The sequence below is a fragment of the Heptranchias perlo genome, chromosome 17, assembly GCF_035084215.1.
Source record: "Heptranchias perlo isolate sHepPer1 chromosome 17, sHepPer1.hap1, whole genome shotgun sequence".
NCBI lineage: Eukaryota > Metazoa > Chordata > Chondrichthyes > Hexanchiformes > Hexanchidae > Heptranchias > Heptranchias perlo.
Genome location: NC_090341.1, coordinates 51,157,303 through 51,174,339, shown reverse-complemented (window position 1 = coordinate 51,174,339; position 17,037 = coordinate 51,157,303). Strand labels below are relative to the sequence as shown.

Here is a 17,037-nt window from a genome sequence, read left to right as displayed (position 1 = left end):
CGCCCAGAGATGTGCCAGTGCCTGAGCATGATTGGCTAACTCTGCTGTCAATCAACGGGCGCTGCCTGCCGATGACGGTTACTATGGTGATTGTTTTTCCAGCGTTCTGCTTCTGAGTGATGATTGACCAATATCTACGTCAATCACATCTCTGGTGTTTAATTGGATCGAACTGACGGTGTCCCTCCCACCTGCTCGGTGACGGGTGTGGGTTGATGACGTGTCACCGAGTCCGGGATGAGGGAATTGGTCTTGGGGGTGGACTCGATGGGCCGAATGTGTTGTAATCTATGATTCTATAGGATGGAAATGGAGTTTTGATCCACAAGGCAGATGGAGCCTTGCTTTAACGTCTCATCGAAAAGGCGGCACCTCGAACTGAGCAGCACTCCCTTAGCACTGGGGTGTCAGCTTAGATTTTATGCTCAATGCTCTGGCGTGGGGCTTGAAACCACAACCTTCTGATGCAGAGCCAAGAGTGCTATCAACTGAGACACGGCTACCATCTAGTGGTTGTCACCACTCCTATGGAGCAGTAACTCAGCAAGAGTCTGCACTTCCAGAAGATGACTGAGAATTGGTAACCAGATACATGTAGATCAGGAGCCCAGATATCTGCAAGGCTGCAAAGGTCCATTGTGGTCCTGGCTGGTCCTACTGTCGGAAATATCAATCTACCATACCACTCATCCTCTCTATCACATTTGTCTACAGGTATTTATCCAACTCCCTCTTCAATCTGCAGTCCATTCAAGACATTCACCTCCCTCTCCCCTAATTTGTCATCCTCTAAGTTTGGTGTTAAACTCTGAGGGTTATAATCAGTGACACTACTGCTGGATAAAATCGACATACATTGAATCAGATCTAAACCTTTATTGTAAAATTTAAATAATAATATTCAAATAAGACAATGTATTCATGTATTTGAGTTCAACTGCACTCTCACCAACCCCTCAGTACATCAAAATACTGGGGAAATTCTCACTTTAATCTAACCAGGTTAAATGTATTATAGCCTTGTTGCAGGTATGAAAAAAAGTCATTAGCCTAGAGGTAGTCTTCAGTCTGCAAACTGAAGACAAGGCATCCTGCACACACCTTTAGTCCTGGCTCACATGACACAGCAGAGTGCAGAGGAACACAAGCCTATATCAGCGGTCACTGCAGTACAAAGTGATTCGTTACGTGAAGCACTCAGAAGTTTCCATGTGATAATGCACAATATAAATGCAAGTATTAGAATCTGAATGAAACACCAAGGACTTTGTACGAGTTTCTCCACTTCACCTCTCTCCAACTCTCTCAATACTGGGGACTGGGTAGTGGTGTAGGTTAGACGCTGCCATTTATCTCTCTGGGACCTGGGTCAAATCCAGCCCAGACTGCCAGCTGCTTCCAGTACCATTCTTCCGGTATGAACCCAACCAGTGAATGACAGCAGGCTATTCAACCATATGGGAATATCAGCCAACGTTCCCACACTTGCCCTTTCCAGCAAGGGTTACTGGATAGTGATGAAGAATGGAAACCCTGACTCATTTCTTCTCTTCCCCCACCATTTTAATCCAGGAGCGCTGAGGACACCTGTAGGAGCACCACCCAGGGATTGAACCTAGAACATCCCTGGTTTGTATGCACCATTAACGTACTGTGTGGTGCATTTATAAACTGAGATAACACAGCCAAATATTTTTAAATGGGCAATGGCGGTTTGGTGGGGAGGGAGGGAGAAAACGGGGGATGGGAAGAAATCTTGGTGAAAAATTCAACAAAGTCAAAGGGGGAGAAGGAACATTTACCAAAGGGGGAGAAGGAACATTTACCAAAGGGGGAGAAGGAACATTTACCAAAGGGGGAGAAGGAACATTTACCAAAGGGGGAGAAGGAACATTTACCAAAGGGGGAGAAGGAACATTTACCAAAGGGGGAGAAGGAACATTTACCAAAGGGGGAGAAGGAACATTTACCAAAGGGGGAGAAGGAACATTTACCAAAGGGGGAGAAGGAACATTTACCAAAGGGGGAGAAGGAACATTTACCAAAGGGGGAGAAGGAACATTTACCAAAGGGGGAGAAGGAACATTTACCAAAGGGGGAGAAGGAACATTTACCAAAGGGGGAGAAGGAACATTTACCAAAGGGGGAGAAGGAACATTTACCAAAGTTCCAAGAGTTCTCCCTGGTGTACTCCTCAATCAACATCACTAAAAACAGATGACTTGGTCATTATCTCATTGCTGTTTGTGGGACCTTGCTGTGCACAAATTGGCTGCTGTGTTTCCTACATTAGAACGGCGGCTAGACTTCAATAAGTACTTATTTGGCTGTAAAGCGCTTTGGGATGTTCTGAGGTTGTGAAAGGCACTACAAAAATGAAACTTTTTTCTTTTAAAGGGGGAGAATGAACATTTACCAAAGGGAAGATTAAACATTCCAGCCCCTATTACAATATGGCAACCCAAAAAACAACAACTCAATACAGTTTTAAACACAGGGAGAACAGGGAATTCTTAAACTGAAGTGCAGAATGTTTGTGATCTGTTGGTGTTGGAGATGGCTCTGGTTCATTTGAAGGAAAAATGTGCCTACTGTTTGTGTCCCTGTCTTGTACATCTGTGTAATGCTAACAATCCACCTTGGGAAAAGCTGGTCAAAGTCCAACACTGGACCTATTGCAAGACATGGATGTAACTGAAGATGGAGGGGATCGCACTTGTTTCCAGGAGGCCAATGTTCATATCCAGTGTTACTGAGGTTTCAATCTCCTCTCCCCGATTTCTGAGAAATGTTTGCCCTGGTATTGCAGTTCCCCGGCACCCTGCCTCCTTCTGCCAAGAAGGTGAGATTCGAGAAGTCTGTGAATGGTACCTGTGGTCAACTGATGAGAGCACAGCTTCCATAGAGGAACACGGAATGATAAATATCAAGGAGGCCACAAAAGGAACTTTCATTTCCTCCCCATTATGTTCCATTGGATGTACAAAATGACAGCAATGTAGTTCAAAGGCTGTCCCCTCTTTCCAACAAGACTCATATTCATCCCACACAAACATTTTCCCTTGGGAGTGTACACTCCCAGCTTCCCTTATTCTTCTGCCCCTGTTTTGCAGGGAACCTCCTCACTATGAGCAGATTCTTGGGATGTCTTTAATAACTTGTCAAAGGAAAGACTGCTGCGTTTCAGCAGGTAGACAGCAGCATGGAGCCCACCGACGTTCACCCAGACAGTGTGAGACTTCCGCCAGAGGTGGCCCATTTTCGACATGGCCTACAGTAAGAAATTGAATACAAGTTTTAAGCTCTGGAGGATTTTAGACCCTGCATATTCAGGTCTTGGACCCACAACATATTTCACTTAGAGAAAACTTGGTTAAGAACAGAACAGCTTCCAACCCTGACTCAACATGGAGTGGTACTGACTCATGCCGGAGTAAGGTTTAGTGGGTGCTAGTCACCCTCTGGTAGCTCGGTCAAATGCTCATTCTTTGTACATGATGCTAGATAGCAAGTCCTGGCAGGCTGATCACAACCAAGCCCAACCCTATTATCACCAGCTTCACAAACACATGCAATTCCAACAGGGATTGCTTATGGTGATCAAAATCACTGTTGGGCCCCTACCATTGCCTAGGCTGAGTTTGGGCATGTGTGCTCTGTAGGAGTCAGCTACTTAATAGGTAGCATACATTTAGGAGTCTCTGGAGGAGTTATTACTTCTACTTCATCGTCACTGGGTCAAAATCCTGGAACTCCCTTCCTAACAGCACTGTGGGAGAAAGTTCACCACACGGACAGCAGTGGATCAAGAAGGCGGCTCACCACCACCTTCTCAAGGGCAATTAGGGATGGGCAATAAATGCTGGCCTTGCCAGCGACGCCCACATCCCATGAACGAATTTAAAAAAATAACCCCCATCCAACTCACTGTGCTGTTGAAGTGTTACCATGGCAATAATTACCATTGGTGTCGACAGGCAGTGATGCTGCATCAACAGGGCAGAACAATGGGTTCACACCCCCTAATCGTTGCCCATCGTTCTCGATCTTAAACAAGAGGCAGCAGCCATGACTGGGGGGGGAGGGGGGCAGGAAAAACTGGTAGAAGATTTGTCACCAGGCTACTGCCCCCATGACCAGAACACCAAAAGGAGGTTACCTCCCCACAGCTGCTTTGGGGCACAGGGACCAACAGGGAAAGGGGGGAATGGGAAAGAGGGCCATCAGCATTCGAAAATCTGGGATGGCATCAGGAGTTGCATTTGCCAGGATCCTCTCAGAGTGTCACCAGTCTGGATGGGGGCAGGGAAGATGGGCAAACAGCTCTGTAAACTTGACATGAGATAATGGAGTCACAAAACAGAGCGCCGGTAACTGATTTAAACAGATTTCAGTGTTTGATCGTCACCATCACACATACAGTCCAAATAAACATGCACAAAACGTTTTCAGCGACCTTTCACTCAGACACACCACCCCTTCATTGCTAGGACCAAATCTAGCCCAGATTGATGTAATGAAAGGTCCCTGTCTGCTGGCTGTAAGGGCCCTAACATGAAGTGGGTAAGGGGCGCGTCAATCAAGTTCTTGGCGGGCCAGGGTCACAGCACAAAACCGCTCCCAATATCGCAACCAATTGGCAACTTCACTTGGAGAGACCCCAGGATCTCCAATGCAAGCAATGGATTATATTAAGGAATTCGCAAATGGACGTCAAGCCATCCTGTAATGAGTAGTTGTTAATCCAATATAAGGTCTCAAGTTCGCAGGCTAGATCCAAATTTCACCATGCAACATGTAACACAAGAGCGTCTCGTGATTTTACTAGGAGCGCCGTGTCTTAGTCTGACGGGACAATCTCAGTCCTTCCCAGGAATACAGGCATCTTCTTACCTTTACAAAGCATTTCTTGTCCTGCGTAAGGAGAGCAGCTCTGCCAGTCTCTGGTCTGCACACGCGCCCCATTTCCTTCAGACAGGCTGGGTACAAGTCCCAGTTTTTCTTCCTCGAGCCTATCCTGGTTTTATTCAACATAAAGTTCAGAAAACGTTGACTTGTTTTTAAAAGTTTTTCTTCTACCCTCCCTCAAGAGACAACCACTCTGGTTAGGATGGATATGTTTTCGCAGACACCTCCAGTATTTCATCTAAAATGACGACTTTTTCATATCTTTGTGCCCAGTGATTATTAGCAGCCTATTTGACTATGGAGGAGGTATCAGAATCAAGTCCAAACTTGTCCTCACCCAATGTCCATGTACACACTTTCCAACAGGAGTCAGTGGATAGGGATCAAGAGCGGAGACCCTGGCTGGTTTTCCTCTCCCGAGACATGGGTTTCCACTGTACTAACAGATCAGCTAAATTCAGCACAGACCAGAAACAAACCTGAGACCTTTCTGGTCTGTAACTAGCAGAGCCATCAGTTAAAAAGCCTTCCACCTCCTACTTACCAGGTTGGGTAGAGGCCATTGGCCATAATTAAATGACTTCAACCATGAATAAACATAGACAACAGAAACAGGACCAACAACTTTTCTGGGAGTGACACGTGAATCAGAGAACAGTTCCAGATCACCACTTAGGAATGGTAAGGATTCCAATGCCCGCTCTGCCAGGTTAGGTACTTGCTGACTGAATTCAGTGCCAGCAGCAGATGAGTATTACTCTGCTGTTACATAAAGGAGGTGCTCTCCATGCCGTAGACAGAAACCAGGACCCAACTTTGTGACTCCCGAGAGCTGTTGTGGGAGGCAGTGCAAGGCGCAGGTCTCTTTTCTATTGGAGAGCCAATAGGGACAGGTGGGGACACTAGTAAGAAACTGGCAATGCTCGTAGCTAGCACCTTCACGCGGACTACAGCAGTCCAAGAAGGCGGCCCACCATCACCTTCTCAGGACAACTAGGGATGAGAAATGAATGCCAGCTTTGCCAGTGACTCCATAAACTTGAGCTCATCCAAAACTCTGCTGCCTGTATCCTAACTCGCATCAAGTCCCGTTCACCCATCATTCCTGTGCTCGCTGACCTACGCTAGCTCCTGGTCTAGCACGCTTTGAATTTAAAATTCTCATCCTTGTTTTCGACTCCCTCCATGGCCCCGCCTCTCCCTATCTCCAACCTCCTCCAGCTCTACAACCCTACAAGATCTCCGTGCTCCTCGAATTCGGGCCTCTTGCGCATCCCCGATTTCCTTCGCTCCACCATTGGCGGCTGTGCCTTCAGCTGCCTAGGTCCTAAGCTCTGGAATTCTCTCCCTAAACCTCTCTCTCCTTCTTTAAGATGCTCCTTAAAACCTACCTCTTTGACCAAGTTTTTGGGCACCAGTCCTAATATCCCCTTTCTTGTGAAGTACCTTGGGACGTTTTACTACGTTAAAGGCGCTATATAAATACGAGTTATTGTTATTGTGACACCCACATCCAGAGAATGAATTTTTAAAAAAGCAGGTCTCCGACTTAATTTCAGTTCCCACTTTCAAGGGACATCGTAATTAGAATGACAGTTCACCACCACCCCAAGATTTTGGGTTTTTCAGTAGTACAGCAGCCTAAATGAGGATTTCTCAACTGATCAGTGCTTTTTAAAAACTATAAAATGGAGATGGCCCCACTTGGCTGTTCTGGGCTTTCGCCTTCTGAGTGCCGTGAGCACATTTATTCATCTGGGCCTATTGGGGCTGTTGGCTAGTCTACCTGGCATCAGCACTACCTATATATTATCACGACAAGAAATCTTTCAAATCCAGAGTTTCATTGACTTCATCACTGTAATATTCGTGCCTATTTCTGTGTGACAGCACAGGAGCGGGGGAAAACAAAACCAGTCGACCCAGACAGAGTTTTCCCTAAACTTGCTGGCAGTCTAGGGTTCAACTGTATCCCTGGAGTGACAGATTCACAAATGGACCCTGAAATTAATTTAAATCAGCTACAAATTTGCATCTAAATTCATTCTGAAGCTGACAATGCACTGTTAGTTGCCTAGGTTAGCAGGTGAAAGAACAGCCAAGGAAGTGAATTGCAAGTCTAGAGATGTGTGCTGGGGCTCGAGAGTCACTGGTCAGTCCACACAGAGTACTGTGCTCAGATTTGGCAGATATACTTGCATTAGAACTACAAAATGAAGAGTGATGCCTAATGTAAGGTGGATGAGCTGAGATTAGAGAACCTTAAGATTTACAGACTAGATAGAAGTGGTTAAAGGTGGATGAGATATATAAAACATTAATCCAGAATGTTACTTCTCAGTACACTAAGAAAATTAGATCGAGGCATAACTGGCAATTGGGGAAAAGTGAGCTTAGAATAGATATCAACAACTTGTATTTACACAGCAGCTCCATCACCAAGACCGCCTACTTCCACCTCCGTAACATCGCCCCTTTCCGGCCCTGCCTCAGCTCTTCTGCTCCTGAAACCCTCATCCATGCCTTTGTTACCTCCAGACTCGACTATTCCAATGCTTAACTGGCCGGCGCCCCACCTTGCACCCTCCGTAAACTTGAGCTTATTCAAAACTCTGCTGACCATATCCCAACTCGCCTCAAGCCCTGTTCCCCCATCACCCCTGTTTTCGCTGACCTACGTTGGCTCCCAGTCTGGCAATGTCTCTATTTTAAAATTCTTATCCTTGTTTTCAAATCCGTCCAGGGCCTCGCCCCCACCCGTCTCTGTAAATTCCTCCGGCCCTACAAGCCTCCGAGATCTCTGCACTCCTCCAATTCTGGCCTCTTGCGCATCCCTGATTTTTATCACTCCATCACTGGCAGCCATGCCTTCAGCTGCCTAGGTCCTAAGCTCTGGAATTCCCTCCCCAAACCTCTCCGTTTCTCTACCTCTTAAGATGCTCCTTAAAACCTACCTCTTTGACCAAGCTTTTGGTTACCTGTACTACTATCTCCTTTTGTGGCTCGGTGTCAAATTTTGTTTGATAACGCTCCTGTGAAGTGCCTTAAGATGTTTTACTATGTTAAAGGCGTTGTATAAATGCGAGTTGTTGTTGTTGTTGTTAGTACAAAAAAGGTTTCAAGGTGCTTCACAAATGGAAATATAAAGGGAAACGGGGAGATTAGGAGGAGTGACCGAAAGCATGGTCGAAAAGATGGGTTTTGAGTATGTTTTTGAAGATGGAGCGGGAAGTGGTTTTGGTGGGGGGAGCATTGAAGGCTCTGCCACCAACGGTGGGAGGAATGCACAGAAGGCCAGAGTTAGATAACTCAAGAGTACAGCACATTATCACATCTCTGAAATGTGTCAAAGCATTTTGCAATGAATTGCTTTGAAACGCATTGACTGTTGTAATGTAAGCACATGGGGCAGCCATTTTTGCACTCAGCAAGATCCCGTAAACAGCAATGAGATGAATGATCAGTTTTTGGAAACTGACATTAATTTCACAGTGCGGTGTCTTACCTCTTTCCAAAAGGCATATCTGATATAACCACATCTACAGAATTGGTCTTCAGGGGAAGATTACAGATGTCCCACTGGACAACATCCAATGGCATGCCCCAGGTAGTTCTGCAGTGCACAAGAAAACACAATTCAGTAGAAGAATGAACTTAAATAAGGTCACAGGTTGGCCTCCATCACAACAAGGATGCTTTTCTTACACCTGTCTCCTACATGATGCCCATATTGGGGATATTTCCACAGGTGCCAGGTGCCCTACATTACTTCACCCAAGGGTGCATCCTTGAAGAGTGACCCCAGACGGCGAGTATTGGCAGGACATCCGGTCATTTGGGGGGGGGGGGGGGGGGGGGGGGATCACATCTGACCCTGATATGACCTGACATCCACACAGCCCATCGGACAGGAATTAGGAGCAGGAACCCTGGTCAATTTTCCCCTCCTGACCCCAGAGTGCTAAGGCCAAGTGCACTGCCCTGACCACCATCTCAGCTGAAATCAGCCAACTCGGCAGAGATTGGTGATTGAACCTGGGAATTAACTGGTCTGCATGGCCCAGTTACACATTGGCTTTACCACCTGAGCCATCACAAAGGGGCGGGGACAATTCTTATAACTGTACGCACAAGTCCCACACTCAGCAATGTCAAAACACTCAGGCTGTCCAATACTACAGCGCTGCAGGCTTGGCCCCACCCAATGCTTTTGTGACTTACATAGAATTACATCACATAGAATTTACAGCACAGAAACAGACCATTCGGCCCAACTGGTCTGTGCCGGTGTTTATGCTCCACACGAGCTTCTTCCCACCATACTTCATCTAACCCTATCAACATATCCTTCTATTCCCTTCTTCCGCGTGTACTCATCTAGCTTTTCCTTAAATGCATCTATGCTATTCGCCTCAATTACTCCTTGTGGTGCTAGTTGCACATTCTCATCACGCTTTGGGTAAAGAGGTTTCTCCTGAATTCCCTATTGGATTTATTAGTGACTATCTTATATTTATGAAATTAAAGTTGGAAAATCTAAATTCGACACAAACGGAGATTTAAAGCTATACTATCATTCTGATTGATTGTACAATCAGTTCTAACTAACATCTCATTCACTCACAGAAAGCTAGAACACACAGTGTCCACTGTGTGTAGCAGGGCGAATCCTTACCTTCCCTTGTCCAGTCTCTTCTTCTGTAGGGAGTTCATGTTATTGACGGATCTGTTCACAGCCAGTACATTGTTGTCTCCACCAAGAAAGTAACACTGTGGGAATTCTAAAGCTCCCTAGAGGGGTATTTAAATGAGATACTAAGGTTCACGACTTAAAGAATAGTCTAGAGGGAGTACCATTTGTTCAAAGTACAGTCTCATTTAATACAGAAAAGTTCATTACAAGAACTTTTGACAACTTTCTGACTGCAGGGTAGACAGACCTCCCCTCCCTGCCATGACAATTTACGACATCACCAATAGAAGGAGTGCAGCTGTGTGCTGAAGAAACTCCACTGGAAGTGAAGGGTGCCACAAACTCAGACTTGCCTCCCCCAGGACCCCAGGGGAACTGCACTGTCAGGATTTTCAAAACTGCTATAAATTTGGGAATACTACGAACCTTTTGCTTTAAACCTTTAATTGGTTTCCGATACTATCCACATTGCACACTTTTTACTTACATACGAACATACAAAAAATGATGGACAGGAAAAGTCCTACTGGTCCATCCAGCCTGTCCTATACAGTCGTGATTTCTTATGTATCCCAATACAGGCACTCCCCACCCAAAGCCATGTGACCTTCTGGGACAAGTTTTACTTTCTTGTTTGTGACTCACAAAACAAATAAAAAGGAGATTTAATATGAGCATCAGCACATCAAATTACAAATCTAACAGGAGGGATGAAGTAATTCCCTGTCACTATAGCCAAATGTTACTTATTCCTACCCAACTCCCGCACCCCTCCCCCCCACTGCAAGAGTACTGACACCTGCTGGGCAGCAGTTCCACTGGTGCTGGGCACCCTCCAGTACTTCACCTGAGTGGCCATTCTCCAAGTGACCCTAGATAATGAGTGTCGGCAGGATAGTTAATGGTAGATGTCATCACAGCTGAGCCCCATCCTGTCCTCACTAAAGCATAGGAATTGCTAGATGCAAAAAGACAAGGGTCCATCAAGTTCACCTTCTACCATTGCATTAGACAATGATAATGGAGTTGTTGACTAATCATAGCAATCAACCTCTATCAATTTGTCTACAACAGTGGCCAGTGCAAGCAGTTAATTATGTTCATTTCCAAACACTTAACAATGGACAATGAAGGTGCATGTTGTGGTAACATTTCCCCCTTCTGACCCACAGCTTTTATACTTAAGCAGTTGTAGCCTGACTTTGGCTGTGAAGTGCTATTGCAGTTTGCATAAGGGGAAAGTAAAAATTGAGAGGAAAAGTAAAAGGTGAAGGGGGAGAAAGAGAAGAAAAGTAGAGAGAAGCGGGGGGAAAGAGTGAGAAGCATGGGGCAGAGAACTCGAGGTAGAGGGACAGAGAGCAATATGGATAGAGACAGAAAGGAAAGCAGAAGAGAGAGACACAGACAAAGTGGATAGGAGAGAGATAGAGACAAAGAAAAAAGTGGGGGAGAGAGAGAAAAGTGGAGGGGGACAGAAAAAGAGGAGAGAACAACAGAGAAAGATGGAGAGGGGAAACAAGAAAAAATTAAGAGAGAAAAAAAAAAATGAAGTTCCAGACTTACAGTACCCATAGCTTACTAATGGTATACTTAGCCACTAGACCATTAGGGAGTGCTCTCTACATTCTGTCTCTACCTCTATGTAGCTGTATAAATTCATTGCTTTCTCTGGAGATGGGAGAACTGTGTTATGTACACATCCTTACATGCATATCACCTAATGTACTTGCTCACAGTGAAATAGAGTCATAGAGTCATAGAAGTTTACAACATGGAAACAGGCCCTTCGGCCCAACATGTCCATGTCGCCCAGTTTATACCACTAAGCTGGTCCCAATTGCCTGCACTTGGCCCATATCCCTCTATACCCATCTTACCCATGTAACTGTCCAAATGCTTTTTAAAAGACAAAATTGTACCCGCCTCTACTACTGCCTCTGGCAGCTCGTTCCAGACATTCACCACCCTTTGAGTGAAAAAATTGCCCCTCTGGACCCTTTTGTATCTCTCCCCTCTCACCTTAAATCTATGTCCCCTCGTTATAGACTCCCCTACCTTTGGGAAAATATTTTGACTATCTACCTTATCTATGCCCCTCATTATTTTATAGACTTCTATAAGATCACCCCTTAACCTCCTACTCTCCAGGGAAAAAAGTCCCAGTCTATCTAACCTCTCCCTAAAAGTCAAACCATCAAGTCCCGGTAGCATCCTAGTAAATCTTTTCTGCACTCTTTCTAGTTTAATAATATCCTTTCTATAATAGGGTGACCAGAACTGTACATAGTATTCCAAGTGTGGCCTTACTAATGTCTTGTACAACTTCAACAAAACATCCCAATTCCTGTATTCAATGTTCTGACCAATGAAACCAAGCATGCCGAATGCCTTCTTCACCACCCTATCCACCTGTGACTCCACTTTCAAGGAGCTATGAACCTGTACTCCTAGATCTCTGTTCTATAACTCTCCCCAACGCCCTACCATTAACGGAGTAGGTCCTGGCCTGATTCGATCTACCAAAATGCATCACCTCACATTTATCTAAATTAAACTCCATCTGCCATTCATCGGCCCACTGGCCCAATTTATCAAGATCCCGTTGCAATCCTAGATAACCTTCTTCACTGTCCACAATGCCACCAATCTTGGTGTCATCTGCAAACTTACTAACCATGCCTCCTAAATTCTCATCCAAATCATTAATATAAATAACAAATAACAGCGGACCCAGCACCGATCCCTGAGGCACACCGCTGGTCACAGGCCTCCAGTTTGAAAAACAACCCTCTACAACCACCCTCTGTCTTCTGTCGTCAAGCCAATTTTGTATCCAATTGGCTACCTCACCTTGGATCCCGTGAGATTTCACCTTATGTAACAACCTACCATGCGGTACCTTGTCAAAGGCTTTGCTAAAGTCCATGTAGACCACGTCTACTGCACAGCCCTCATCTATCTTCTTGGTTACCCCTTCAAAAACAAAAAACTCAATCAAATTCGTGAGACATGATTTTCCTCTCACAAAACCATGCTGACTGTTCCTAATCAGTCCCTGCCTCTCCAAATGCCTGTAGATCCTGTCTCTCAGAATACCCTCTAACAACTTACCCACTACAGATGTCAGGCTCACCGGTCTGTAGCTCCCAGGCTTTTCCCTGCCGCCCTTCTTAAACAAAGGTACAACATTTGCCACCCTCCAATCTTCAGGCACCTCACCTGTCGCTGTCGATGATTCAAATATCTCTGCTAGGGGACCCGCAATTTCCTCCCTAACCTTCCATAACGTCCTGGGATACATTTCATCAGGTCCCGGAGATTTATCTACCTTGATGCGCGTTAAGACGTCCAGCACCTCCCTCTCTGTAATATGTACACTCCAATATCCTATCAATGTTATACAATAACTATTCAAACAAACCCTTAAACAAGCATTGAAAGGACCCTGGTTTCTCAGTGGGTAACTACCATGGAGTTGAATGATCTCAGTTAGGTTGCAACAGGATTGCCACTATAAGCTTCAGCATCTCTGGTCTACTGAAAGGAAAAGATCAGCCAGGGTTTCTAGTCCTGAACACTATGATGGTTGAATAGCCTATTGAGAGAAGTTTAGTGATTCTCAGAGGAAACTAGGCAATACAAACACATTCTTCAGCTGTCACTGTGTGTCATGTTTTAAGATTTTTTTGATATGGAAAAGAGGGACATTTAAATGTTGGGGTTTAAAAGCAACGTGAATTCACACAAATTTTTTTTTAAAAGCATGAAGACAAAAGATGGTTAAAATGCAAGTGAGCTAGGCAATGAAGTTGTATCCGCAAAGACCGAAAACGATAAGCAATTCATTAGCTGATCTAGGTAATTGATAAAACAGCTCATGTCCATTGCATTGGGAAGTCCCTGGTCTGGAGTGTTTAGCAGGGCTTGCCTAGCATAGACCCTTCACTCTGGTTGGGAACATGGAGATACAGTATAGTACAGAAACAGACACTGACAGTCAGATTTTTAAACAGAAAGCTATTAGGGCCAGGCTTTCACCCACACTCAAAGTTAGGATGCAGGAGTGCAATTAGAAGTTATTTTGCTTAAGTCAATCAAGACGACCCACTGATGTGGAGAAGTGTAGCATGTTCATTATTTTGTGTAGCATGTTCATTACACAGAGACAAATTGCACCGATTGAATTAAGTGAGTCCAATCTGTTGCTCTGTATAGTCACTTGCTATCAGAGAAACATAACAACAATGATTCATTCCAGGCTCATCTCACTAAAGTGTAAATAGTCCACCTGCTGAAAAATTGGAGAAGCACATGTAAAGGTACATGCGGAGGACGCAATATCCAGTTTGGAAATGCATTGTTATAGCCCCCGGGTTACGCTATTGTATAAGTAAATATTGGGCAGTGCAAGTCAACTCAATCATAAGGGATATGGGATCGGCTTACGAGAATAACTGACGCCACTGAACCAGAGAAGATTTCTATGACAGACCAGAATTTGTAACATAGCGGTATTAATGCCCGTACCTCAATCGGTATAGCACCGGTTCCACACATTGGATCGATGATGATATCGGTTGACTGAGGATTACAAAGCCTGCAAAGCAGAATTTAGAAATTAATTAAGACAAATAATTTACTCGCTCTTGCATTTATCTACAGCTTAAGGCCAGATCAGCTAGCTCATCTTTTAACCCAACTATAAAGATCCACGATTACGTTCGATGCCTCTCTGACATTCCAGCTGAGTCGTGACTGGGGCATTTGAGAACCAACAGGAATAAAGCGATGTTGGTGCACATGGTGCAGTATCTTGGTGCCCGTGCAATAAGATTTCTCACAAATGTGCAATGAATATAAAACACTGTGTGGATAGAAGTCAATTTGCACTTTTTAAAAAAATCTAACACTGTGGTACCAGCTTTACTGCATAATTCTGTAGAAGTTGAGTGAACAGTGAGTGCTTCAATCTGCATCCATAATTCAAGATAAAATTTAAAAGTGAGCATTTAAAAATGCACGGGCTAATCAAGAACAGCTGGGGCAGATTTGTTTGACAAATATGATAGTTTTCTTTTGAAGAAGTGACCGAGGGGATAGATAAAGGGAATGCAGTAGATGCAGTGCAAATGGATTTTCAGAAGGCGTTCAATAAGATGTCTCACAAGAGGCTTGTTAGAAAAATTCAGGTGTTTAAGAGCAGTGTGGCAGCAGGAGTTGGTTGATGGACTGGAAACAAAGAGTTAGGGTAAATGGGTGTTGCTCAGATTGGAGGGGAGTTGGAAATGGTGTGCCCCTGGGGTCAGTGCTGGGTCTACTTTTGTTCTGAGTGTATATTAAATTTGAGCACATGGAGCACAATCTCAAAACGTGCAGACAACACAAATGTAGGGGGATTGGCAAACCGCGAGGACACCTAAGAGAGTTCAGGAAGATACAGACAGGTTAGTGGGATGGGCAGACAAAGTAGGGTTTGGATACGGTGAATATGAAGGATTATTTCCTATGGTTGGAGAGTCAGCGACAAGGGGGTCATCAATTTAAAACTGTCAGTAAGAGAGTGAGGAGAGGGGTAAGCAGAAATTCCTTTATGCAGAGGGCTTTTGAAGCATGAAATACTATACCACAGGGAGTGATTGAAGCAGAGAAAACTTGCATTTCTACAACACCTTTCATGATCTTAGGCCATCCCAAAGCCCTTCACAGCCAATTAAGTACTTTTGAAGTGTAGTCAATAGTGACTGGTGTAATGTAGGCAAATGTAACAGTGCTATTTGTGTGCAAATTGGCTGAGATAAATGACCAGATAATCTGTTTTGGTGATGGTGGTTGAGGGATAAGTATTGGCCGTGGAATCTTTTATGTCCACCTGAGAGGGCTGATGGGGTCTCAGTTTAACATCTCATCTGATGGATGGCACCTCTGACAGTGCAGCACTCCCTCAATAATGCACTGAAGTGTCAATCTAGATTATGTGCTCAAATCTCTGGGGTAGGGCTTGAACCCACGACCCTCTGACTCAGGGGCGAGAGTGCTACCACTGAGCCAAGGCTAACACTGCAAACAGTATCAGGCAAAAATGGCAGCATTGGGTCCACTTGCGGCCAAGTCTGAGAAGATGACAAAAAACTTGGAAGGGTAGTAAACAGTGAGGATAGTGATAGAATTCAAGAGGACACAGACAGGCTGGTGGCATGGGTGGACACATGGCAGATGAAATTTAATGCAGAAAAATTCAAAGTGATACATTTCAGTAGGAAGAACAAGGAGAGGCAATATAAACTAGAGGACACAACTCTAAAAGGGGTACAGGAACAGAGAGATCTGGGGGTATATGTGCACAAGTCATTGAAGGTGGCAGGGCAGGTTGAGAAAGCGGTTAAAAAAGCATACGGGATCTTGGGCTTTATAAATAGAGGTATAGAGTATAAAAGTATGGAAGTCATGATGAACCTTTATAAAACACTGGTTCGGCCACAACTGGAGTACTGTGTCCAGTTCTGGGCACTGCACTTCAGGAAAGATGTGAAGGCCTTAGAAAGGGTGTAGAAGAGATTTACTAGAAAGATTCCAGGGATGAGGGACTTTAGTTACGTTGATAGACTGGAGAAGCTGGGGTTGTTCTCCTTGGAACAGAGACGGTTGCAAGGAGATTTGATAGAGGTATTTAAAATCATGAATGGTCTGGACAGAGTAGATAGAGAGGAACTGTTCCCATTGGCGGAAAGGTCAAGGACCAGAGGACATATATTTAAGGTGATTGCCAAAAGAACCAAAGGTGACATAAGGAAAAACTTTTTTTTTAAACACAGCACGTGGTTAGGATCTGGAATACACTGCCTGGGGGGGTGGCGGTGGTGGAGGTGGAGGCAGATTCAATCATGGCCTTCAAAAGGGAACTGGATAAGTACATGAAAGGAAAAAATTTGCAGGGCTGCGGGGAAAGGGTGGGGAAGAGTGCGATTAGCTGGACTGCTCTTGCATAGAGTCGGCACTGACTCAATGGGCCGAATGGCCTCTTTCCGTGCTGTAACCTTTCTATGATTCTAATAGAACAGTAGAAGTTTATAGCAAAGAAGGAGGCCATTTGTTCCCACCATGTCTGTGCCAGCTCTTATGCTAAAACAATGCAAAACTAATCCCACTGTCCCACCCTCTCCCCATAGGCCTGCATCGTCCTCTGCTTCAGATAGTCATTGTATTTTCCCTTTTATTTATTTCTTCTTTACCAAATTTGCATTTTTCCTAAATCCCCAAAGACCCATTACCAGATTGTTTCCCCACCCATCCCGTCTACCCATCAATTAAACAAAAAGATGATAAAAGCTAGTGGATCACTCGAACTGTGACGACACTTCAAATTAAGTCTTTAGTGTCATAGGAGATGCAACTTGAAATGGGTCCTATGATCTGTCTGTTGTGCCAGGTTTACTGTA

General features: G+C 44.7%; 1 protein-coding gene across 2 annotated transcripts in view; it reads right to left on the bottom strand.

Annotated features, from left to right (window-relative positions):
* Positions 1-861: 861 nt before the first annotated feature.
* thumpd3 (THUMP domain containing 3) overlaps positions 862-17,037 on the bottom strand; it is a 31,255-nt gene continuing 15,079 nt past the window's right edge. For both annotated transcript variants that reach the window (XM_067998979.1, XM_067998980.1), the window contains exons 6-10: positions 14,129-14,198; positions 9,584-9,699; positions 8,414-8,521; positions 4,894-5,017; positions 862-3,271 (exon numbers count right to left, since the gene is read on the bottom strand). In XM_067998979.1, coding sequence (XP_067855080.1) covers positions 3,089-3,271; positions 4,894-5,017; positions 8,414-8,521; positions 9,584-9,699; positions 14,129-14,198 — 601 coding nt within the window. In that variant the 3' untranslated portion in view covers positions 862-3,088. The remainder of the gene's footprint in view (positions 3,272-4,893; positions 5,018-8,413; positions 8,522-9,583; positions 9,700-14,128; positions 14,199-17,037) is intronic.